Source organism: Catharus ustulatus, chromosome 1, assembly GCF_009819885.2.
Source record: "Catharus ustulatus isolate bCatUst1 chromosome 1, bCatUst1.pri.v2, whole genome shotgun sequence".
In the NCBI taxonomy this organism is placed as follows: Eukaryota; Metazoa; Chordata; class Aves; order Passeriformes; family Turdidae; genus Catharus; species Catharus ustulatus.
Window position 1 is genome coordinate 114363385 of NC_046221.1, and position 27184 is coordinate 114390568.

General features: G+C 38.7%; 1 protein-coding gene across 2 annotated transcripts in view; it reads right to left on the reverse strand.

Annotated features, from left to right (window-relative positions):
- Positions 1-7002: 7002 nt before the first annotated feature.
- Positions 7003-27184, reverse strand: part of CDH2 (cadherin 2) — a 115012-nt gene continuing 94830 nt past the window's right edge. For both annotated transcript variants that reach the window (XM_033059124.2, XM_033059133.2), the window contains exons 15-16: positions 15593-15757; positions 7003-8441 (exon numbers count right to left, since the gene is read on the reverse strand). In XM_033059124.2, coding sequence (XP_032915015.1) covers positions 8235-8441; positions 15593-15757 — 372 coding nt within the window. In that variant the 3' untranslated portion in view covers positions 7003-8234. The remainder of the gene's footprint in view (positions 8442-15592; positions 15758-27184) is intronic.

Consider the following 27184-nt stretch of genomic DNA (forward strand, 5'->3'; position numbering starts at 1 on the left):
CTCTAGAGACCCCCTTTTACAGAAGGGAGAAGCAATTTAGCCTCCATAACATATCAGCCTCCAGCTTGTCCTGAAAAGGCTGTCAATTGTGCTGAATTATGTATAAAATCAATGTGAGGTGCTGTCTGCGAAAGATGGGTTGACATTAGCAATTTTATTTTCACTGAGGGGGGTCACAAGTCCCAAGACTTCAAGATCACAGAATAAGTGCTCATTCCATCCCTACTTCTCTAGTTCTAAAATTATACTCACTTTGATTCTTTTCAAATTAAAAAAGGTCACAATAAGATGCTGCTACTATGAAAAACCTCTTCAGTTGTCTGCAATGGGCAAATTTATATAGTGTTATTGATGAGGTGCTATTGTAATGTGCCCTTTTCACCTACTTTCATTATAAGCTCTGTTCAGTGGACATTCACAAACATTTTCTTTTTGTCAGGCATCCCACAATATTCAATTAACAAATTGAATATTGTTATATTCAATTAATACAAATTTATACTTAAGACTCACTAAGGATTTTCAAATAGTGGAGAAAATCTCCCCTGAAATAAGATGCAGAAATATGCAGAAATACAACATATTCATGTGAATTGAAAGGACAAATAACCTTGTGATGATCTTCAGAGAAGTCTGAGATTTTATTTGGGACTGAATATGAATCCTATCCTTGCAAAATCACCATCAGTGTGCAGGCAGCCCACAGACCTTCCATAAATACACAGCATCCAGCTCATGACCCAGCATTTTACTTTCTGTTTCTTCCTACTGTACTTATGAGTGGAGCAGTGTTAAAATCTAATTTCACGGCACCATTTTCTCCCTCTCCTCTAGAATGGCAGCTGATCTGATATTCCTGTGGCAGCTACTAAAAGTCTGAGTGTCTAGTGGTCTTTGAGAACATCAGCCAACAAATTTGCCATCAAAATTCTCTTCCAAATGCTCAGTTCTGAAATAGATTTCTGTAAAAGCTCATTTAAACAGGGTCACCTGTCATCACAACACAGTCCAGAGTTCAGCAAACACAGCACCTTAGTGAATAGAGTGAGTTATTAGAAAATGTGAAGTCATTAAAGGACAATTTTCAAAAGGAAGTCAACCGATAATTGATAACAACTTGGAATTGTTACGTCAGTCTCTATTTTCTGAAAGAAATGTATTCATGCATATATTACTGGTGATTCAAGGTTGTTTAGCTTCAAATGCTCTCACATATGGCTGCAGGAATGATACAGACATAAACGCTTCCCTGAGCTGAATGCCTGGGGGGCATTCCCAATGGGAGCATCTCAGTTGAGTCAGGAGCTTTGGGTCTGAACCCACTTTGGAAGGGCTGTGCTCTGCCACTCTCAGTTACATTCTGTCATGCGCTGCTGCAGTACATATGTTGACACCACTGAATTTCAAAGGGGAAACATTTTTCATGAGAACTTGACCTGATGGACTGCTGTTCAGCAAAAAGGATTGCTTTCCAGCCTCTGAAGGGCGAGCCTGAAGGCTCGTGCTCAAAAGGTTTCCTTGTGGTCATCAACCCACATGAAAACCTTATTGCCATTCAAGTCTTCCCTTCAAATAGCTGAAGGCTGAGTGGGAATGTCCAGAAAACAATTCATTTTGTGAATAAATGCAAAGGATTTGTGAACTGTTTCCTTCACGATAAAATACAGAGATTTCCACAAGATTTTTTGTGGAAAAATTCATTAGTTTCAAAATAATGGCATTCACTCAGCATATAAAGCACCGAGGCATAGTTCCTGAACAGGGACTGGGCATTTTTTACATCCCAAACAGTAGTTCAGGTGTTAAAGTCTTTTTTTTATGTACAGCAAATATTTAATCAGTCAGACCAAGAAGGAAAAATGGAAACACCAAAGTAACTAACTCTAAGTTAGAGCTTGGTTTAGACATTCTGCAGTCAGATAATTTGGTCTCTAGTCAGTGTGAATTTTTGCCACACACAAAAATAAATGGGAAGATCAAAAAACTTGGCAATAGCCTGGAATTCTTTGTTATGAAACACGGCAGCAGAGCAGGTCTTTGAAGTTGCCTCTCCCATTCCATGAGGAGTTTTTAAGGGTTGGGTTGACTATTTTTGGTCATTTTTCTTGTTTTCTTTCATTTTTCCCAAATGAGAAAAAATCAGTTCTCAGAAAGATAGGGCTCTGAATATTGCTTCCTGACCAGGTCAGGCTAAAAGATAAATTTTTTGTTTGTTTCTCAGTTATGTTGAAATAACCTTACTGAGCAAACTGCTCTTTGTTAACTTCAAGTCAAAATATACCAGTAATGATTCTACATTTTTAGTGTAATTCCCTCTAATCATCCTAGCACACTGCTTGTTTTTATAACTGCTTCACACAATGCCACCAGTAATGAATGTTCTAGAATTGGAACATAATTTTGATTATCTGGCCATTACTTTTGATTTATGGCGCACAGAGACAGCTGGGTTTTTATAAGCTCACTCTGCAGCACTGCAGATAACAAATGTAATGTAATAATCAAACTTCTGTAATTTGGAACCCAGAACGGGTGGGCCCATGGATCTGTCTGTCTGCATAAACCTATACCATATCAACACATTTTATCTTCAAAAGCAGGAGTATAAAAGTAATTTGCACAATGCTACAATTCATTATTCATACCCAGAGCAAAATATGTTTCTTTCAGAATCAGTATTTAGGCTCTTTGGGAGGGAGTGAACCACCTGAAGGTGGTTTCATGAAATTACATAAATGAGTACCACCATGAGGTTCAAAAATGCATTAGTGCTTGGAAAAAAAAAAAAAGCCTCTCAAAATGAATATATTTTAAGTAATAGTCATAAATAAAATCCATTGTGAACAATGAAAAGTCTAATTTTTTTCCTGGGTGCAACACAGGAAAATAGGAACACTATGAGAATGTTCTCCATTAGGAGGAAGAAAATAGCCAATTTAAAGAAGAGGAGGTTGGTCACTTTCTTTTTTTTTTTTTTTTTTTTTTTTTTTAAACAGCATATTGATTAAAGGTCTAAAAACAAGAGCAAAAGAGATTCTCACAGAAACTGAAAATGAGTAAGTAGAGACAGAAGCAAAAGTGGAAACATTTTCTCAGCCTTGCCAAGAGAACTAAGAGAGTAGAATTTGCTTGTGGAAGGCAAAAAGTGTTAAAAAAACTATATATTGTATGGGAAATGCAGCAAACAAGAATAATTCAAAAACCAGAGTGCATTTCCTTTGTAAATGAAAGGCAAATGGTCCTAGGTATTTTCTGAAACATAGGTGGGGGAAGAAGAATAAAGATGGAAGCAAATAGAAAATAATGACCATCTTGTTGAGGCAGTAAATGCTTGTAAAGGTGGCAAGGCATGCAGGAGATGAGATGTGTGGGTGCATTCCAGGGGTCCTACATGGGCACCTCTTCTGTGCTCAGAGAAGAGCTACAAGAGATCAACTATGTGTAAATCTTCAGAGAGACAACAGCTGCACACACACGATTCTCTGCAGCCAGAGCAACAGGAGAGCAGCTCAGCTCATGTCCGCTGCTTCACCCGGACTGATCTTTCCAAAAAGTTCCCTGGGTGGGGGTGCAATGTCACGCTGTAACCACAGGGTATGTCTCTTTGGGGCAGAAAAGTCAAGAGAGCACATAAATGTGAAATCTGATTATAAGTACCCACTGTATCAATGGCAATTGCTGCATTTTTAGATGTCCTACAAACCCACAGAGGTTTTGGGGGTAAAGCACTGTTCAGGACGCTGAACTTTGAAAAGGAAGACAAGCCTTCCCAGCTATTGCTATGTGGAAACACGTCCTCCAGCCTGCAGCAAAACAACCAAACCAAAGCAAGACTTAAGACCTTGATTCTTTGTGGCTTGTAAACTGAAGATTACATAAAACCTGATGTGAGATGTGGCACTGTTCAACTACCTAGGTAAACTGAGGAGGAACACTGGGAAAGTGCAGAGGTGGAATGTATTCTAGCAGCACTGACACAGAGAACTCCAGAGAAGGGACATCTCCAAGCTCTCCCTTACACCCACAAAGATGTTTGGCCAGTTCAGAGCTGCAGGTTGGCTGGAGAGTGGGTTGCATTGATCCATCAAAGGGTCTCTAACAATTGGGATGCTCTTTCCCTATCCATGTGATGGAAGACACCTTGGGTCCCTGTGGGGAATGCTTTGCCTTTTTTGTTTAGCCTTTCTTCCCCACTTCCATTTCCCAGCTGGGCTTTGCTGCTAAAGGGAAAGCACTTTTGTTACTCCTGTGACATAAATTCAGTAAAGGGAAATTATCCTATGCTTTAAAGAAATTCCTAGGAAAGATCCTTGTCTAGAGAGAGACTGAACATTAAAGTTTATTTAAGCAAATGCAAAACAAATTAAAAAAAAAAAAAGGACACCATACGAATCTAGATCATCCCTGGCTGAAAACTGTGTATAAGATATACCACTGTGGATTAGGTATTTAAGCATTCGACTGACTTTTCTGATTTTTATTTGACTAATAAATATTGACTAAGGTAAAAGCAGGAACTTTGCTTTCACACTCCTGAACCAGAATGGTAAATCTGCCAAAATCCAGCTACCACTGCTAGCAGGAATGTTCCTTAAGAAGGTGGGAGTAGCTGTGTAAAGGAAGAATTGGCAGTGGTTTACATGAGACATCTCTAATAACCACAGAAAGGTTTCAGAGACCCTTCTGGGGATTGTGTGTCCCATCACCTGTCAGAAGATATTTTCCCTTTGGTGTTAAGCTGAATGGGACCACGGCAGAGTAGGTGTAAATGTTCCTGGGTAAGGAGCCTTGTCCAAAAAAGTACTGCATACCAAGAAAGAGAATTCCCAGCCAGCAGCTTTCCTGTGGCTTTTAGTCACTTTGCTGCTTTGGCACCAAAAGAACTATGTAGGAGTTCAATTACCTGGAGGGAGCACGGTGAGTACATTGTAGACTTATGGAATGAGTATTAACATATATTCATCAATATTTGGCAATCTCAAAGAAAATGCAGTAAGGCAGACCCATCCACACATAAGGCCATCAGTATCCTTTTCAAATGTTTATTTCCTGAAACCACTCTTCCCCAGCCCTGAAGTTGAAAAGTATATAGGCTGAAAGGTCAAAGTGGCTAAAGCCTCATTTCTTGCTATAACTTCCATTGGATAGAGTGTCTACAAAGCAGAGATAAAATATGCTGCTACCAAATGCCATTTACAAATTAGGCTGCCAACATTTCTGTTTTTTAAAAAATATTGTAGGGCCCAACATTCAGTCATCTTACTCTCAGTGCAGCTCTCTGATGGACATTGAAGCAGGTATCACTGGTACAAAACCTGGTTGACATTTCTAGAATAAGAATTAATCTGGAACTTGATGAAAGGTGATCAAACATCCTTCTTCTTCTGCTATAAGCATCTGAGATGCATAAAAATCACTTGCCTTTTGTTCTGCTCAGCAGACCTAATGCTGATTCGTCACTAGGTCTGAGAACTGTTGCTATGATTTCAAAGGAGCTGTAGAGCTGGCTGTTTGTCTGATCAAGATAAAGCTCCTACTGCTGTGCAGAACAGCCAAGTGCTTATAAAAGATGACCTCTGTCCACTTTCAACAAAAAAATTGTGCTATAGCCCAAACTGGAAGTTTTCCAGAGATCTCTCTCCCAGTGTGTGTCTTTTAACATTCAATGTCAATGAGTAAAGTTCATTTAGCAACTCCAGTTTGTTGCTTTCAAGTAACAAATGGATTATGCTTAAAATACATTTTTGTATAATTTTTTGTGCTAAAAGCTGTCTTCCACTTATTTAACATGCATTGACAGTTTAAATCCTGCCCTTTATGAAAGTTTTAGTTACTTAACTATGCATGGTCAGATTTAATTTCCACGTCCTGATCTACGTCCTTTGTTCCTTATACTACAAATTGAATTTGGAAATAGCTTAACGGTGCTTGTTGGTAACTTTGACACATTACTCAAAAATCAAGGCTATATTACAGCATTAAGTTGTAGTTGCAAATGCATAATATAAATTATAGCCAGGTCTGCAAAGGTTGAAATAATATATCCCAACCTGAGAGGCTTTCATCAGGAGCAAAAATGAGGAAGGAGACATGGAAAGTGGAGATAGCCCCCATGCAGCATTAATGTTCCCCAAACCAGATATTTACCTCCCAAATTCAAATGATGTAAATTATGGTGTGAATGCTGAGGAAGCACTGAAGCGGCACCAGTGAAGAGCTTTCCCCCCAGATTAACTTGCTGCCCATGCAGCTGCCCCAGCACAGACCCAGAGCCTGGTTCCCCTCCCTGTCCACTGACAGTGGAACTGTGAGTTTTCTGCCGAATTTGAGCTTCACATTGTTCTCAATTAGATCCTTAATGTCTGTAAATGTAGGCATCAAACCTGAGCAGATTGCTGCAAGAGAACCAAGACAGAACTGCTGTACCTACTGTGCTTGCTTTGTTTGCAAGTAATCATGGTAACAGGTCAGAAACATGTTTACTAATGACAGATCTCCTAATGGGGTTTTTGATAGAGCTCCGTGACTGTAAGCACCTCATTGAAGGACACAATTTGATGTGCACTCAGGTTAGCAGGGGTTTGTCATCAGCACAAGAAAGTCCAGGCAGCAGAGGACTGCCACAATCTGCAATTTATTTATGCAATTCACAGCATAATCACACATTCATTAAACTGTCAGTCTAGAAATGAGCCAAAAACAATGCAAGTTCTTATTTAGATAATGCGCATTAAACCAAAGAGCTAGCCATCAGTGGGGAACTGAAAATTGTGAACTCACAGAAATCCCAGCACAGAAATCCCTTTGTTTTTACCTCGGAACTTGCCTTCCACATTTGTGCTGGGCTTTCTTCTACATGCAGCTTGTTTTTGGTCCAGCAGTAGGAAATGTCAAAGAAGCACACACAACTTCTCACAGAACTCAAACACATTTTGTGTACTTTTTATTTACTGTAGCCAGGGCTGCTCAGGTGGAAGAAATAATGCCAAACCAAGCACCAGATCCAAAATTAGCATTTTATTCAGAACGTTGGGGTCAGAGGTGTATCATTCATATTCTGGTACACAATACAGAGGCAAAGCTGTTCTCAGAAGTCTCTCCAGTTTGAAAGCTCCTTCCCCCCCTCCCCTCCCCACCCCAAAAACATACTGTATATTTTCTCGTGCCACCAGATCAGGCCAACTCCCCTCCCCCCACCCCCACCCCCCCATTTTTGGTACAAATTATGTAAAACTTTTTTGTGCTAAGAACTTTTCTCCCTCCCCAAACCAAAAAAATAATAAAAATAAAAATAAAAAAAATATTGAGTACTCTAACTACAGTTCAACAATTGAATCAATGTCACTTGTTTGCAACCTGTTTTGTAAATACTTTATCCATAAACGAAAGATATAAACATGCAAAAACCTGAATCCATAGTCGAAATAATACATACACGTGTTCTGAAGTTTCTGCACTTCTCCACAGACTATGCCAATAAAACATTATGTACACATACCATTTTTTACAGTGAAGTGGGAAAAAAATTCTAGAAATTAAAAAGAAAAAAAAAAAAACCAAGAACCAAAACGTGTACATGGATTAAGACCAAAATGTGTCTAACATTCTAGCATAAGAAAAAAAAATCAATTCTGCTACAAACTGGTGATATGAAAACTCCCTTTATTTGCAACCAGCTGCATAAGTTTTAGAATTTTAGTGAAAAAAGTCCCCTAACATCTAAAACTAGAAGTAATGTACATTGTTTCACCTCATGGTCCTCTCTCCCAGATAATAAAATTGTTCCATGAGGATTTTTTTGTTTATTTTTAATCTCCTTATTTTAATAAAAGCAATGCGATGTAACAAAAGCATTGTGAAGTATATTGTGTTTCACCTTACTCCTCCCCACCCCAACATATTTTGTCTCTTTAATTCATCATTTCATAAATCAGTACCATTAAAGCCTTAAACATAAAACTAATTCCGATCTGAAAAAGGTACAAAAAGGCACATAAAATCCCAGTGCTTCTGTACTGTAAAATTCAAGTGTAACTGAGCTCAATATTTTTTTTCCAAACAGCATTGGATCACTGATATTCCACGGAGCCCAAATTGGTTTGCAGCCTAAGCCAAAGCCTTCAGCAAGCACTTGTGCTAGTAGACTACAAAGTTAAAGCCTAGCTTCTGTATGCTTTTGGGGAATATCAGTTGAAATGTTTGTACTTGTCCAAAACCAAAGTTCACTTTGAAGTTCAGTCATCACCTCCACCGTACATATCAGCAAGTTTCTTGAAACGTGGGCCCCAGTCATTTAGGTAGTCATAGTCTTGCTCACCACCACTACTTGAGGAGTTAAGAGAGCTCAAGGATCCAGCAGTGGAGCCGCTTCCTTCATAGTCAAAGACTAAGAGGGAGTCATATGGTGGGGCTGTAGGGTCATTGTCGGCTGCTTTAAGTCCCTGCAAGAAGGAAGAAGAAAAGAAGATTAATTTCTGTATCTGAGAGCAAGACAAAAGCGTATCTGGAATATTTGAAATGCAGTTATCTATCAAGCACCACTTGAGAAAATAAAGTTCTTCCTCTCCTGCCATTCAGTGCAAAACAGGATCTACATTTTTGTAACTCCTTTTAGAATAGCAGGTTTCCAGCATCGCAGCACTGGACATTTTGAACATAGCTGCAATTACAGCCCTAACAAAACCTTAAGAGAGAGTGATGGCACTGGGACTGAAGCTAGTACACAATTTCAAAGATATACAGCTCACAACCTGTGCCATGGGCAACGTGGGAATGGTTAGACACATGAGGAAAGAGAAACAAACATGTTTGCAAAGATTCACTTCAACAGCCATCTCACATGGTCAATAGCATATCCACTGACTTTTCTGGCCTGCAGTCCATCTGCATGTGCCAAAATCCATATTTAGTTAGACCTGTAAGCTCATGTACCTCTGTAGGCTGCTGTGAGAAAAATATATGGTATGTTGTCTTAAGCCTTTTATGTTTTGCCATATCCACCCATGAAATCCACCTGCTCTTCAGAAAAAACACACAGTGACATCAAAGCTGAATACAAGATGATGATCGTTTTTGTTTCCTCATTTCAAATTTCAAAGTACTGAAGTTATCAACACGAATAATGAGCCATCAGCATTTTTAGATTTCCAGTCTATGGAGTTGAATAGCACAAATTAAAACCAACACAAACTGAATTGGAGGAAATGCTGGGAGACTGAAGAGGAAAAGCCAGGAAAGAACCATACTTCTTCCAGAGAAAAGCCTCTTAATTCCCTGTTTTGTTACTGAAGTCCAAACCTAAACACTTACATGAATAACTAACTTTAGAATATGAGACAACTTCTCTGTGCTTATCTGGGGAGTTTATCTGGGGAAGATTCACAAGCTGAATATAAAAACCAAAGCCTGAAGTCAAAAAGCCCTCTTATGATTTGTATTTTTTTAATGTCAGTTTCTTCCATGGGATTAACGCTTTTTCAAGACCTTCCACTTTGAATAGGATCTACTCTGGCAACCACTGACAGGGGATAATGTATCTTCCATCTTAGAATTCCATAAGGCTGTGCTAAGATTTTAAATTGCTCACTATTAATTTTTACCAGTGATATTTGTACTGGTTTTACTTTTAATTTTTAATGTTTATGTATTAAAAATATGGCATTATTATACTGTGGATTATTATACTTCCACTTATTTGAAGGAGTGTGCCTCCTTCAAATTATTTAATATATTCTGGTTTTAGAAAAGTACATTTCACTCCCAGTTGTGTTTTGTCCAAATATGACAAAATGGAACTAGAATCTCATTTTTATTCTACAAATATGTATGATGGAGTATATACATATTAAACCCATTAATTAAAGCATCTGGGATTGATAAGGTAGAAGTAAATCCTGGTTCTTTATTATCTGTTTAAATAATTCAGAATTGTGCAAAATGTACCTAAAATAATTTCCAAATCAGTGGTGGAGAAGCCCAGCGTATTTATCAAGCTAATGACCTCTAATCAAGAACAAATTTTGGCCTTGAAATGCTCATTTCATATGGTAAAACAACATCAAGAAGGTTATTAATAGCCTGCATTAAAAGTGCAATTTTGAATTATGAGATAAGAATAATTGGTGATGCTTGTTATCTCTCTCTGGCATTTTCCAACCTGATGGCCATAATAATCACAAAAGATGTGAGATTTTGAAAGGGCAAAGGCAAGTGTTGGAAGACATCCCTTATCCAGCTTCCAAGAGGGAAGTTCAAAAGGCTTTCTCTTATTTTCTGCTGCTGAAGCACAACGGCAACTTTACTTCTTAGGCAGTAACTGGACTTAGGATATTTAGATCTTTCCTTAAGCCTGCTTGTGGTGACAGACACCCATGTGTTTGGAACGCAGGTGACAGGGAGGGAGAATAAATACCAGCTGAGGTTATGGAGTGCTGAGGTATGAATGCCAGGTATCCATGTGTGAAAGTCATTTAGAAAGTTGGTTTGGAGACTGAATGTTATTTCCCTGCAGTTCTGCCTACTAACAGCCAGCCAACCATGGGATACCAATTTATTTTAAAAAATCAGTGAACAAAACATTTTCCTACATCACTGCAGAAATTCTGATACGTATCAGTCATCCATGACAAGGCAGAAGACAGCCTGTTTCCATCTGTTTTTCCAAAGGGAAAGTTGTAATTTTTTTTTCAATTTGCTGCTGCTATCATGATAGCATTTCAGAAAAGGAAACTGGTTTTGAGTTACTGACTTACAAGATAGGATCTCACTAACAAATTCACTTTCTCAAAGGTTGTGCTGGCGGTGTAATCCATTTCATTCAGAGAACGTAGCTACGGGTCATGTTTTGGAGGTATTGATTCAACTGCGCAGCACAATTTACACTGACATTTTCACCTATCTTCTGGTTCACAGTGGAATGACTGAACTTAGTGTCTAACTCTTCAAATGACAAGATTTCTGCTATAGTCATGTCACAAGTTACATACTAAAATGAGAAAGAAGTAGTACGATGTTTTCTGTTTCCCTCTGCTAGGTCAGTTCTTTGAGCGTACCCAGTGCACTGCTGTGCTTTGCTGTTGGGGTCTACAGCATGTCAGACAGCCCTTGGCAGTGCTGTCAGCTTATGAAACTCCCTTTGGTTTCAGCATTGCCACCTTTTTAGTTTATTATGTTGTCCCTTTCAATGGGTGGAGGCGGTGTAGATACACAGCCTGCTGCATCTGCACAACTGAAGACAACAAAAAAGACAAAAAAACAGGCTGCCAGGAGTGGCTTCTACTGATTTTGCTGCCAAGGCATTTGTTGTCAGTCACTTCTGAGAAGAGATCTCAGTTTTCACCAGATGTGTTCAAGAACCTCAGAGCTGCAGAGTTGTTACAGTTACTTGGTTTTATCAGACAACCCAAGGTTTTTATTACAGTGAGAAGCTCATTGAGCAACAGAATTTCCGGGGCACATCCTCAGGAGCAGGGGAACCTGCTGGGACAGCGAATTGTCACATTTATTTGCATGTGCTACACCACCGGCACACAAAAAGCAGTCACAGAAGAGCCACAGCAGTAGAAAGGCTAGCTTGAGACCTTGGACAGACTCACTTCTTTCCTTTTCTTCCTTTATATACATAGTAGAGCTTTCACTAAGGAGGCAACTGGAGAAACTACAGTGCCCCGGCTGAGGAACAACAGTAAACTTGCTTTAATACAGGCAGCATTCTCTATTTCTCTCAAATGAAAGGAAAGCAACCCCTCAAATCTTGAACTAACATGGAACATTACAAAATCTAATGCTTCTATTTTCATTAATCCTGCTAGTTAATCACATTCAGCAGTCTTTTGACGAGAAGGAAAAGAAAAGAGAGACCTTCAGGGAAATACAAAAAAAATTGGTTTCTATATGGAACCATTTTTTGACATGAGAAAATAGAAACCATGGAGGGACTCCATTCTGCATGGAGGTGCACTGTACCAATAACGATTTACTAAGAACGAACTGAGGGTCCTGCATGTCGCCGTGGGATGAGACCTTTAGTTTAAAATTCAAATTTACTTTACCTCAGATGATGTCCTCTATTGATTACAAATATATTCTTGGCCACAAACTCTCCACCACAATGTAACTTGTTTGAGATTTCTAGGGACAATATAGGTGGGCCTTGAAAAAAGGATTAACAAAACTACTTCCAACAGTCTAATTTATACTGTCCTGCAAATCCTGACTATTCTAAGTGTTAATTATGCTCTACACTCTGCAGGCTTTTAAAGGCTCAAAATGGAAAACAAAGCCTACAGAGGATTCTTAATAACACATGACTTATTTCATTGACTTGTTTGTACACTGGACTGGAAGAAAAGGAGGTTTTTCCTTTCCCTCTTAAATTACAGATTCATCTATCCATTGAAACAGACAAAACAAGAAAGTCCCTGAGGTCATGTAGCTTATGCCTGCAAAACCTATTTTGACTATCAGACACCTCTGGAACTTTCCTATTTTAGACAGTTCATAGCTTTGCACATGTTATCTCAACTTTGTGTTATAAAAATGCATGACTTTTTGTCATAATTCTAACTTGTTTTTCAACTGACAAGTCACCAGAAAACTACAAAACACTTACTTATGTATGTCCCATTGAGTCAAGTAGTTTTAATACACGAGATCAGAGATAGAAAATAATATACCAGCTAAAAGGAAAAAAACCCTGAACGACTCCCTAGATCTTTTTTGCTTTTTGTTTCTATGACTCTGCAATGAAAATAAGAATAAAACCCCCATGCTTGCTTGGCAAAGGGAGCTAAACCCTCCAGTATCTGAAATCAATGACCTATAGTTATGTTTTGTCAAAAGCTGAAGCAATTCAGAAGCTAATCTGAACAATGCTGTCTGTGTGTCTGAGGTGCTGGTGAGCATTCAAAAGATTAAATTAATTCCCACACGAGGACCAGCATCCCAAAAGATCATATTGGCCCACATCTCCTGGAACAGGACCAAATCCTCCAAAAGACCAGACTGATCTCCAAAAGTGTTGCATCTTTTCAAACCAAGGGGCTAATGCAGACTTTGGTACCAAAGTGCTGACAATTCAAAAGCAGCCTCTCCCTGCTCAGCTAGGGACTGGGCTAGTTTTGTGGGTGGTTTGGCTTAGAGATGCCCAAGGGAAGAATTACATCTAATAATATTGAAGTTGGATGCAGAGAGATATGAACTTTGCTCTTTCTTATCTTGCTATGCTGTTTCCACAGCTCAGCTTATCTTCTGGAGGAACTGCCTTAAGAAATGTCTCATACAGGCTTTGCTCAAGATATTTTTTCAATTTACCTCAAGTAAAACTGAGAGAAACTTACCAAATTTCTTGGGTTTAATCATACCAGGACTGCAGGTGCAATTTTCTGGAGAGTTTGAAAACCTGTGCAGCCTGAACATTTATGCTCTAGACACTGATAATTTTGAAATTTAACTGGAACAATGAATACTACTATGAAAGACAGACCCATTTCCCCCCACACCCAGTAGACAATTTATAGTCCCATCTGCCATGGGAATTTTTTTACATGAAACACAAATTAAGATTACACTATTTTAGAGAAATAAAATGTCCATTTTGTTCAGACTTTTGGGAAAACAGATGGAGCATGGACAATCTTTGCATGGCTACTGTCTGCTAGAGAGAGGGTTAGGTGGAATGCCCCACAGTAAAACAATACATTTCTGTGAAATCCTAAGGAAAAAAAAAAACCTTATGAAGAAGACAAGCTATATATATATATAACACTTAAAACATAGAAGCTACCGCACATAGTTCCTTTCAATCAGAAGATACAATTAACTCTGAGCTAACTTGCAGACAAGAAAATTGCTGTGTTTTCTTTAACTTCATATATATTTCCATATATTTTCTTAATCAATGACATTAATGACATTATTTTACTGTGTATGAATAGCTGGGAGAAGCTTTCTTTTTCTGGTGGATGGCAAGGGGAAGCATAAAGGGAGGTACTGATATAATACAAGAGACAGCAGGAAGAAAATGACTCCGTGCTCCTCTGTAGTGCAGTATAAACATACTGGGTTAAATCAAGACAGCCAGTACTGTTTCTTCAGCTCCATGTGAACACACTGATGCTATCATCTTAAAGAGTGATAACCCACTGAAAAATAATATTGCAAGAACAGCTGGCTAAGTCATTAAAAGATTGTAGGAGGCTGGACAACCTTGGGCCCCTTTCTGGCTTTCCAGTAGAATCAGACCCATTCCCTGCCTTTGCTCCATAGCAGAGTTTCCTAGGTGCTTTGAGAACAACAAAAACCAGGGTTCTTTACTACTGCCTGCCAGGTGGGCACTGTCTGGTCACAGCTGAGTGATAACAGGATGGGAATCTCTGATTGTTTGGAAGCACAAGGAAGTTCTTATGTGTACACTGCCTTGCCCACAATTGTGGGCCTGTTATTGTCCCATTTCTCCACTATTCTCCAGAAGCCAATTAGAACTGTAATATTTAGAAGCATAAGGTGTGTAAAAACTGGAGTATCTTAAAATACAATATAATTACAAGAATATTTGTACATTTCCTGCTCATCAATTCTCCTCTAAGTCTTTTGACAATTGTATCACTGTATACCTTAAAAGGGGCAAATTCAATTTTCTGCAGCTTTTCAACACAAAAGACTTTAGTATATTAGCCTGAGTTTTCTTCAAGGTAAACAAGAATAAGCATGTGGCAGAAACTGTTCTGTAATACTCTGCAATATGTGTCCAGCCCAGCTGAAATGGAAGATATGAGAAAACCAGAGAAAATAATTAACTACTACAATTCATGTGCAGAGTAAAGCACAAATAGTAGTAAATACTGAGTTGGTTTTTTTTTTTTTAATAACCAGAAAGCACAAGAAACACATTCTATCATAAGTACCAAAACACCAATGATTTAAGACTGACCAGTGATAGAAATAATGAGGGTAATTTCTTTCAGAACTATCAGTACTCTGGTATAGTCTGAATCTCAATTACATTTATTAGATTGAAGAATCAAAGATAATGCAAAATCTTTGAAAGCTCTCTGACAAGACAAGTATTAAAAGCACTTACATAACATTTAATTTAGCTGCCCTGCTCACTAATCGTATTTGATGGAATTCTTTTGGCCTTATTGAAGGTACCGAATTTCCACTATTATCTGGATTCAAAGGGTAATGTATGAGGAGAATGAAAATGAACTTCTTCCATTATTAAATTACTGTGAACTAATAAATGATTTTAGGCTACACTACAATTTTGTTAGTCTGTTTATTAGTTGGAACCCACTGCATAATCCTGCTTGGAGATATTGTGGTTGCAGCTGATAACGTACTATGAATGTAATTAATACAAATGCACAGAAGTTAATTGATATATCTTCCCTTTCTGTTTGAATGAGTTAATTAAATTTGTCTGCACTTTAAAAGAATGTATTTACTTCTGTCTAGCGAGACAATTTTAATTGTCCAAGGAAGTTTTAAAAAGTTATTATGTTCTAACATAACAGCTACTCATGCGGAGTAGAATAAACAACATATAAAAGCTTATCAGATCTTAGGAGGAAACCCTTTTTCGCTTCCTTACCTCATTAATGAAGTCCCCAATGTCCCCAGGATGAGGAGCAGCTGATCTGACTGGATACTGAGGTTCTGCATGGATTGGCCTTTCATCAAGACGTCTGATTCCAACAGGTTTGATGGCATCTGGTTCCACAGTGTCAGGCTGCTGGAGCTGGCTCAAGTCATAATCCTGCAAAATATGGAACAGACACAGTACGTTAGCAGAATTTCAAACAATATCTGTCAGGGGGAAACATGAGAAGGAAAAAAAGGGAAAATGCAAAGTATCATTTCACCACAAGTCCTGTTTTCAGGATTGCAATGCTTACTGAGAATAAGTCAATAACACTGTTATTTGCATACCAACAGGATGTTATTTGATTTATACTCCCTGAATCTCCTGTTTTGATTCCATTCCATCAGATTTGTAGAGCTTCTTGTACATTTTCCCTTGAGAAGCAGGGATTTGAGTAGTACTATTAAGGGACTAAACACTTTACCTAGTAATGATGATTTACAGCATAGAGCAAGATGCCAAATCCAACACTTATTTTTCTGAGAAAATAAATACCATACATTCTGAGGAAAAAAGCAAGCACAGTGTTCTGCAGTATTTCCTAATACCTTCAAAGAATGCATTTAAGACTCCTTGCTGATTTTATGTGGCTTCCATAATATGAAAGCCAAAGGGGGAAAAATGTCGTAAGGAGTACAAAGCTCCTCAGATTTGGCCTTAACTCTAAGCACTTTCTAGAGATGACTCATGAATCTGTTCATTAAGTACTTGATGCTGCAGTTTCAAACTCTGGCAGACTGATGAAGTTAGCATAGCAGCATGAATTCCAATAAGCATTTTGTATGTATGTGAAAAATTTAATTAGATAAATGTTTATGCAGTGAATATAGATATGCCTGAATTCTCTTTGCACAGTGTGATGCATTTCGTCATTGTCATTCTCCTCACTGTTGCCATGTCTAGAAGAAAGTCATGCTCTATGATGCCTTTACATAGGGTATGGTGAGAATGTGCAACAAAGAACTGGACTTCAAGGCTTAAACAAAAGTCATTCAAAAACTATCAGCAGATGGGGGCTCATGGTAACTCTACTGTATGCCAGACACCCTGCCCCACAGATAATCCAAGCAACTATAAACGTCCTAAATAAGCTACTTGATCCATCAAAAATATCCATTTTTCAACAGTGCTGTTTTGGTAAAATCTTATTTATAATCTCAGCTTGCTGGAAGTTGTCTGTTCAGACTATTTTTCATTAGTTCCTTACTGGCTCCTAAGGGAAGGAATGCAAGCTTTTACTGCTGTTATCTCATGGGATGTAGATCCTTTTTGAGACTATGACCTCCTGTGACCTCAAACCCAGACTTTTCTGCAGGAGAAGAATTCTTTCTGACAGCAGTGATGGTTGTTCATGGGGAGAACTGTACCTGATTATCAAATCCACTACATCTTCTGATTTGTTACTTGGGTTCTCAGATGACTGCACACAAATATACAGTCAAAAAAGGTGGAACAGCTCTACTGAGATCTGAGAATGCAGTTTCATATGCTTTAATTAGATTACAAGTTCCTTGGGGCAGAGCTGTAACTCCTACCCTTCGGTACTTCATGTACCAAACAGAATAAAAAGTGATCTCCAGGAAGCAGTATGAGTCGGAGAAAAGTAAACAGAACAGAACTTTTTATCCTTTCCCTTTTTATAATGTAAAATAAATCAAAATAGTTTAGAGACATGCTATCAGAAAATCCTATCAAACAGAGAAAAATGTACTTCCTGGAATTTATAAATATGTAACATGAGTGCTCTTCACATCCACCCGAAAAGATAAAGGTGGAAAACACCAACAGGGACAAATGAATTATTTTTTAAATCTAAGCATTTCATTGTGGAGGAATTCAAACTGTTATGGTTAAATAATGATGTACTAAAACCAGAAGAGTGTCTCTTTTAATTTCAAGTCTATAAAGATAATTTTTTTCCCACTCACACACATATGTATACAATTCTTTTACTGGTTAGTTGTCATACGGAAATAAAAATCAAGTTTTTCAGCCTATTATGTCCACATCTAGGGCATCCTTTTGTATGTATTTAATAGTTTGAGACAAATCCAGATCCTAATAGCTAAAAAGTCAGCAGTGCAGAACGTGTCCTGACTTGGAATCCCACTTTTGTTTTCTTTTTTGGGGTAATGTGTGACAGTCATTTAGCCTTCCATCAGAGGAAATTTATCTTGTAGGTCTAATAGCATCCAGACAGGAAAAGAAGATCCATTGTATGTATGACCTCAAACAGAGAGTTTATCATTAAAATCAATACTAACTGCACATCAGTGGGGTATGGTCAACTCATTCACCACCTCCCCAAACCAGCTGAGTGCCAGGCAAACACAGCACCATTCTGTCTGAAGTCAACTCTACTCAATTATTGCAAAGTAAAAGAAGGAAAAATGTCTTAAAATGCCAGGTCATAAGCTGTTTAGAGGTGCTGAGGTCCCATCTCTTCACTCAGTGCTGCTTTCACAGACAGGAAAGTGGGGAAGCTTTTCACATACTACCTAAAGCTCTTGAATTGACTGAAAGGTTAGCCTCAAACAGGATTTGTTAAGATAACTGTAGAAGTGACAGTTGAACGGAAAACAGGCACATCAAAGACAGAACATGCTGGGATAGGTTGGGACAGACAGCTTTGAGCAGCATTCTGGGTCATCATTTTTACTCTTAATTTCAGGACCACCATTCAACAGTGTTTTGGTTTTGCTCCAGTCTTTTCCCATACAACCTGTTCATAGTTAAAATCTGCTTAGGGATTAGTGGTAGAAACCCCTGGGGAAAAAAGTTCAGGCCCTCCATCAGAAATGTACAGCAATTTCATGACTATAAGGCGCACCAGACTATAAGGCGCACTTTTTTTTTCGCAGTGAGGATCCGCGCACAACAAAGTAACGAGTTAGTAACAGAATCGCGCGATTGCGGGGTTTACTGGCAGGTGCTCAATTTGCAAACGTTTTTCACAGATTGGCGTAGCCTTTAAACACAGCGCCAGGTGCCCTTCCTGTGCCGCGGGCCCCGGCACTCCCGCCCGCACCCGGCGCCGGCTGGCGTGGTGCGGCTCAGCCGCTGCCCCTCGCAGCTCGGCTGCCGCCCCTCACGGCTTGGCCCCTGTGGCCACCGTGCCTTGCGGCTCACACTTCCAGGTTGGCAAATTTCTGAACTTTGTCCATATATAAGGCGCACCGGATTGTAAGGCACACTTCCAGGTTTCGATCAAAATTTTAATCAAAAGGGTGTGCCTTGTAGTTGTGAAATTACTGTACTTCAGCAAGAGCCGTGAGCATCTAATTCGTATGGCTACCAATTTTTGTCAGAGGTATTTATTTGTACTTTTTAGCCCTAACTCCAGCAATTCTAGAAAAAATTCCCTTCCTTCAGTTTGGACTTGAGTATACCCAAACATATGGTTCGTTCAAGTTTTCTCCTACTCAAACTTCTGGACAAACTTACAACTGTTGACGAAAGAGAGAACTGACTTCAGTTTTTCTCAACTGTAGTATTGTTAAGACGTATTAGTTTGCTCCCATTTGCATCTAGAAAAACTCAGGCCTTTGGAAACCAGAAACTTGGACTAGTCTGATAGTCCAAGCCTACAGTCAAGAGAAACAGAAACCTCACATTCTACACTAGGGATGTAAGTGAACCAAGTTGAATGATTTTTTCTTCTGCTTGTTTATGAAGAGATCTGTTATCACTGTAGAAACTATAGCTGCCTTTTCGATATCTGGTGGTTTAAGAGATGACAACCCTAATGAGCTAGAAGGCCATTTTATCTGAACTTTCATCTTGTGGTGAAATCAATCAGCATCACCGGCCCCACCCCCAAACCCCACTAACCCCCTCTTCCCTCCAAGCTGATTGCAATATTGACATTAGCTCTTCACTTAGTTCTAACAGCTTTAAGAAAAGACTTTGAAGCTAACTACCTTACCAGAAGTGTATGCAGAAGGTTCTAAAACCCCCAAAAGCACTTCTTTAAGAACACCTGCACAGTAATCCAAAGCACAGTTCAAGTATCTCAACTTGAACAGAAAAAACATCCAGAATAGAAGAAAAGGCCATTTTACACTCCCCAGTAATCACTGAAAAACAAGGTAATGTAGCCTGCAAAAATCTCCTCTTGGGCAAGGCAGCTATTCACTGAACAGCACCTGAGTAATAATCCCTCATAGAGCAGTCGTCAGTTACAGTAGGAGATGTTTTAAACATTTACTTTTTCATCCTCATTAACTGTTCTAAATTAGAAGATTTACTTAAGATCTTGGAAAAAACCCTAACAAAGTAAAAATTTTTACAGTAATTGATAACTGTTTTATATGAACGTATCCTGGAGCATTATGACGCAGAACTGCAAACAACAAAACAAAACCACAATGAACTAAAACTATAAAATGCTATGCAGAAACAGGACTGACTTTTTCTGAGAAAGGAAAACTCAGAAAATATTTTAATACATTACATCTGAATTGAACTTTCCATTACCACAGCCTGGTGCCTGGAATGTGACTGACATTCATTAATGGTTTATGACTCTGGCTTCTCTGTTACCTCAGAGTTCTTGGTTTATTTCCTGGCAGTTCATGAGACTGTGTGATACACTCCTAGGGATGACTTGGGTTTTTACCTTCTACAGAATGGAAGCTTTGGCTAGGCATGAACATATGACTGGACACATGAAACATATAACATAACTGCTATACCTGTTTCTCATTTTCAAGGGATGTACCCTTTGCAAAGAAGTATGGAAGTTCAGCTCTGTCCCCACACAAGAAATAATCAGCTTAATTGTCATCTGATCACTTTTGACTTAATTTGATGGTGAGACATGTATCTTTCACTGAACACAATCAGCTGCAGTGGTTTAGGTGCATATAAAGCAAGAGCAGCAGAAATTAGAATTTTACCTGTCCTTTTAGAGGAGATGAAGCCTTAGTATAAACTCAGTACAGTAATTTCACGATTATAAGCCACACCTGATTATAAACTGCACCTCTGGGTATCGGCAACTGTCTTGGGTTACTATACAGAGTGTGATGAAAGGTATCTATTCTATCACCATCTCTTGACGGTGGGGGCAGTGATCCTTATCTCTGAGGGAGATATCTTGCTAATGGGCCATCCATTGAAACCAGGTAGGGCATTGTTCTTTATCTTTTCACAACCTATCCTTCCTCCAGCGAGTCATTTTCTGCTAATGGCCCATTGAGTCCCACTGTGGGACTGATAAAATTACTGCATCCCATTGGAAGTTGCTCCAGCCAGAGGGAAGAGCCCAACTTTTCTTACCAAGCTAAAACCAGAGGTTTTAGGACACTAAGGTAGCCCCTTTCTCCACTGGACTCCAGAGGAAAACCAGATTTCTGCACATCACCACTGGACCTCTGGAGGGAAACTGCATCTTCTGCAGGAGCACTGTTTCAACTGAATCACATTTGTCACTGCAGGAGGATGTAGCCACCATTTAATGGGACTGCTACCAACACCCTGCCTGACGGGGTGTCAGGTTGTACTCTGACTTTGTCAGGGTTTGGAGTTTGTTTCTTTGTAGTACTGTATTTCTATTTTAATTTCCCTAGTAAAGAACTGTTACTCCTAATTCCCGTATCTTTGCCTGAAAGTCCCTTTTTCAAAATTCTAGTAAGTTGGAGGGAGTGGGTTACATTCTCCATTTCAAAGAGAAGCTCCTGCCTTTCTCAGCAGACACCTGTCCTCCAAACTAAAACAGCAACTTTTCGTTCTTTGTCCATATATAAGCTGCACCTGATAATAAGCCGCACTTCCGGGTTCAGACCAAAGTTTTAGTCAAAATGGTGCGGTTTATAATCGTGAAATTACTGTAGATGATCTTCTGTAGAGAACTGACTTTGAAGTACTTACGGATAAAACATGTGTCCTGCTTTGCCTTTGTGTTCTGAAGGCAACTACTGTCTATGCCAATAGAGAAATGGGATGGGAAAGTAAGGAAAGAAATATTTCACTCCTGCATGTTTCCACTGAGATGTTAAGAAAAAATAAAAAAGGACTGAAAACCAATCCTGCTGTATATTCTACCCGCCAAACCCACAAAACATCAACCTCATCAGAAATTTGCACTTAAAACATTGCCTGAGTTTTGAAAAATGCTCCAATCCCCCTAAATCTTACCTTTGCCGAAATAATGAGACTTCAAAAAAAGCAAAGACAGAGGACTGACTAGATGTAGGCTGCAGGCGAGAGGATAGCTGCTCTTTGTTTGTCACTTGCTTTTAGATTACTTTCTGCCATATTGCTTTTCCCATTTGCTTTTATTATAGATGCATCTGTAGTACTACAGGTTAATAATTTTTAAGATAAGGAAGAAGATAGCTTATCTTTTTCATACTAAAAAAGGTGAAAACTCCAGCTGCAGATACAACATAATAGCAGGTAGAGGTTCTAGATATGATAAAACAAAACAAATTTGTAATGGAATTATGAAAAAATTACTTTTCACATCATGAGATAAAGATTCGCCGAGGAATGACAGTAATTCCTCCACAGGAGCAATGTGTGAGTCACTTATTCAAAAAAGTGAAGCTAATGTCTTAGTAAGCAAACACAATCTCTGAAATAACCACCTTTTAATTATAGTATTGTATATTCATGGGGAGTATCATAGCAACCTTTATTTCATTCATTGCGTTTGAAATTTCAGAACATAAAACATGTTCTATTCTGAATGCAACGCAAAATGAAGGTGAAAAGCTCAGAGTAAATGATCTGATTAACACTCAGATAGAGTGGTGAGAAAGAAAACGTAATCACATGGATTTATCAAGTTCATGAAGTAGGTAAGGGCCATTATCATGTTCACAACAGAGGTGGTTAACAACACCCATCACAGAAGACTAATATTATCTCAAAATGTGGGCATACAGAAAGTTATGACAATAAGGAAAAAAAAACCAACAAAACCCACATACAAAAATTCAGAAGGATTACCTAATTTTTCTTTCATCTATGACACATAAATGCTGGAACACAGCTACCCTTTCATAAAGGAGCAATTTTTTTTTAGAATTTAGATCCTGCCCACATAATAAAAAGAACATTCATCTTCTATTTTTAATGTGATTAGCATCATTAAAATAAATGCTACTATTTTCTCTCTTTAGCTAAATATGTAAAAAATATGACAAAAAGAAGGTATTGACTAAAGTAAAAAAAAAAACCCTGATGTAGGAAGGAACATGAAGACTCCTCAGCAAGAAAACTACTTTGAATAATAGTAAAATCATTGCATTAAAATTCTTGTGCAGAAAAGATCTGAGGGCTAGATTATCCTACATGTTCAAAACAGCTCATCTGCAATACTTTAAAAGCATACCACCCACTTGCTCAGACAACTTGCTTCAACAGGACCACCTGCTTTAGCAACCACTACTAAAATTCAGAAAACATTATAGAAATGAACTCAAAGGAGAGAATCATCTTGTGCAATGAGATGTATACAAAAGCAATTAGATGGAAAAAAAATGTATCACAGTTATCAGGCTGACATATGCTGCACATATCCCAGTCAAGCACCCACTGCCTTGATGTAACTCACACAAATGGCCCGAGATATGTGACGAAAATGAGTTAGTGATGGTTATGGGCTGTGATGTGCTGTGTGCGTGTGAACTACGCTGCAGACACACGCTAAGTGCTTCAAGCAGCAGGTTTTGGTGTCTGGAACTGAGACTGGTGTTACAAGTTCAGAGCACATTGTATCAGGAAAGAATATGCACCATTTGCACCCCACACCTCCCCATTTGCCAAACAACTCCAAGCTACAGATCATGAGGTCCATCAATCATCAAGAGTGGCACGCACTACCAGTTTTGTAATCTGAACTTTCTGTTTCAGAATATAACAAACTATAGCATCCCCTCCCCCAACACTTTAAGATTCAGATACAATTTTAAGAAAATCAAAACAAAATACCAAGGTTTAACAAAAAACAAACAAAACCAATACAACAACAACAACAAAAAACCCCAACAAAAAAAACCCAAAAGACCAACAAACAACCAAAAACCCCCCAATATTTCTCCCTTTCCCAAACCAGTCCCATTGTCCCACTGACTTCTGTAGAATGATGCTGACTCAAACTCTCTCACAGCCCATTTTCTCTAAGTCAGGCAAAAGTTAAACTTTTAGAAGTAGAATATAGTAAACAGAATCCTTAGAAGAATACAAAACTTTCTATCTAGAATACCTTTGCTTTCTCTCATTCCTCTCTTATCCCCCAGTTTCTGCTAGTACAGTCATTGTTCACAAAACCCAGAAAGTTGTTGCCTGGAATGACAGGAGTGCTCCAAACCGATGGGAGCCTGTTTTTCAGTCTGTTTTTTCTAGGTGAAAAAAGTCCAGAACATTTCCAGTGTTGACAATGCTCTTCAGAGGCAAGCAAGCTGACTTCAGTTATGACCCACAGATCAAAAGCTTTTATGGCTTAGTGAATTCGCAGCATTTTTCTCAGCTGCTGTGGAGATCACACGACCCTGTGTACATCATGCCAGGGTAGAAGACAACTATGAATCATTCAAGATCCTCAATTTTCTTGACAAGCATTCAGTCTGTCAGACTGAACAAAGCAGACCAAGATGGCTTCAGATGGGATTAACCAAAGACCTTCACGATGGACTAAACTGTTCTTTTATTACAGATTTCACATCATAATTCCTTGGAATTGCTGGCGCAGGAGGAAAAAAAACCAAACACACAAACAAAACCAAACAGGAATTCCAACTTGTTGCTGGCAGTTGCTATGACTCAGAGGAACTAGCTGGAATTTGAACTCATCTAATTTCTTACGGGAGACACCACTCTGACAGAGTGTACAGAGAGTTTGAAAGGAACATGTTGAACATGTTTTAGGAGTTTCTAGGTCTGCCAGGACAGCTACAAAACCCAACTTGCATAGCTTCAAAATAAATAAATTAAACCTCTCAAATAAATAAATAATTTTAAGATAAAAACCTCCAGTTTAATATGTTTCAGGACACAGAGAGATCTAAGCTTTATCACTTACTTTAAAGCCCTAACAGTCTTATCTTCAAATAACCTAAACATCTGGGAAATCTCAGGCCACACAGGGAAAATCTTCAAGTTGTCCTTCTGGAGAAGGATGTGATTTTAAAAAGTAATTTGCTGGCTATAAATAAAAGTAATTTTACCAATTATGAAAATGTCTGAAGCTTTTAAAATATTATTTTCACTGAGAGGCACACGAGGCTTTAAAATTCCCTTTTATTTCACCACATGAGATGCACTCTGGGCTGGGTGGCTCTGTGTTTGAGTCACCTTGTGTACTGCCTTCTACTGAAGCTGCTTGTTTAATCAATCCTCAGGATTTTAGGGATGGTGCACCATAGAAAAGTTAATATTGATGCAGAGCATTTTCCTGTAATTTGCTGATGACTTATGGATCCAAGATTGACACAAAGCAATTTTTCTTGATTTTAATAAAGCAGTGGCAGTTTTACCCTATGAGGCCTCACTCTGAAAATGTATTTTTGATGCTAGTCCCATGCTTTTTTAGAACCCTCACTTTGACACTTGAGTACTTTCATTAACATTGGCAAATTGCAAAGATCTTTATAGCCAATACCTTTTGCCCACAATGCTCTGCACACAGCTTTGCTTATGCAGTATTTTGCTGTGCTGTGGTTTGCAAAAATGAGATTACTGCTTGCAGAGAACTTGTTGGGACATTCAAAAAGCTTTGCATTACAAGTTTTTAAATCTTGCATAAAATATATGCAAAACCAAATAAACCCCAATGAAATATAATTCTCCCTCTTTCCCCTGGGCACAGGAGGTGAGGAGGATCAGGAGGAAACCAGGAAGAAACAAACCTAGGAATTATTATCATCTAGTTAAGTACAGGCAGAATTTAGGTTTAAAAAAAAGTCTAACCAAAATAAAGTAAAATAATCTCCCTGAAAAGCAAGGCACAACATATTTACATCATCACTGTAGAAAAAAAAAAAAGTTGAGAAGTTCATGCTCTCTCTTCATCCATTCTGCACAGGAATAAATTCCTAGATTTGAAGCTATGGGAGAACCTATCCCCATTCTGCCTGCTAGTGGCATAAAACTGGCTACAGTAGAAGTGGTCATAAAAGCTTGCTATACTTTGCACACGCTGCTCTTTTCTGGACATATTTTTGGCATTTAGAGTGTGCAAGGGTATTTTAGACCCCCAAAGACTAGCCTACTGTCAATGGATCAAAAAAGGGCTCTGTGTACCTGAACAAAGTGGCTGCAGTGAAGATAACTAAATCACAGTAGTGGCTGCAAAATTCATCTTTAGAAAGTAAGAAGGGGGTTTGTGACTAAAAATCTTTCAGTCTTTTGTAAAGCCCTCAAAATTCTCTAGTCTAGATGTTTTCTATGCCCACTGTGAGAGGAAATTGTCCTAATTTCACATTTCTCACTATTTTCCTGCTAGTCCGCCCAATGGCAGTTCTCCTTCCACTGTGTGCAGCACATTCATCCACTGCTGGTGAAAGGCTGCGATTATGGATGGTTTATATCACACTAACCTCTGCAGCACTCACAGGACACTTCCTCCTGCCACACCACCCTAAGTGCATCTCTCACAAAGACAGCACTGCCAGCTGGAGAGGAGCACGGCACATGATGGGCAGAGGAGCGACTGCAGAACCATTCCCGTTTTGCTCTCATTGTACACTTTAACGTTCCTGATCTGCAGCACAATCCCTCTCAACACTACCCTACCACCACCTATGCCTTCCCAATGCACTGTACTCAGAGAACCTAACTCACTCTGGCCTAAGGGTTGCATGGACAGCAATTAAAAATCAAAGACCCATGACAATTTCTGAACAGATCCTCTAGAGAATTCCGGATGAACAAGAGCTCAAAATCCCATATGAGAACTGAAAAATTACTTCTCACAGGATTGAGTTTTCCTAATGTTCTTTTAAGATGGTAAAATTGTAAAGACTGTAAGACTGTAAAAATCTTTCCTGTACAATAACAGATGCATGAATGGGATGCAGTTCTTGTCCTCAAACTACGTACAAACAACTGGAATACATGCATAGACTCAAAGGGTTTTCACTTTATTTAACATAAGCATTTTTCCAAAACTGCATAAACTGAAGTTTCCTTTGAAAACTGCCTAAGAAGAACATTATGCAGAAAAGCCAGGAAGTAGAAACAGTACTTGGGGAAATGCAGGAAGCATGGAAATTACTAAGGGGAACACAAATTTCAGACAAACAAACAAATGAGCAGAAGGAAACTATAGAAGTCTGTACCAGTGAAGGGAGACACTTTTCAGATAACTCAAGTGCCAGATGACTGAGACTGGGGATGTGTGCAAGAATTGCACTTAATTTTTCAAGGCTTTTAACTGGAAAATTTCTTAGACTCTATTATATGCACTGTTCTCTTTGTAATTACTACACTTACTTCTACCATTAATAATGTGCATAAATCTTCTGTTTGTCACGTTCATAAAGCACTTAGTAAATGTCCTCTGAAGGAAGGAAATCACACTGCTTGAAAATCCAC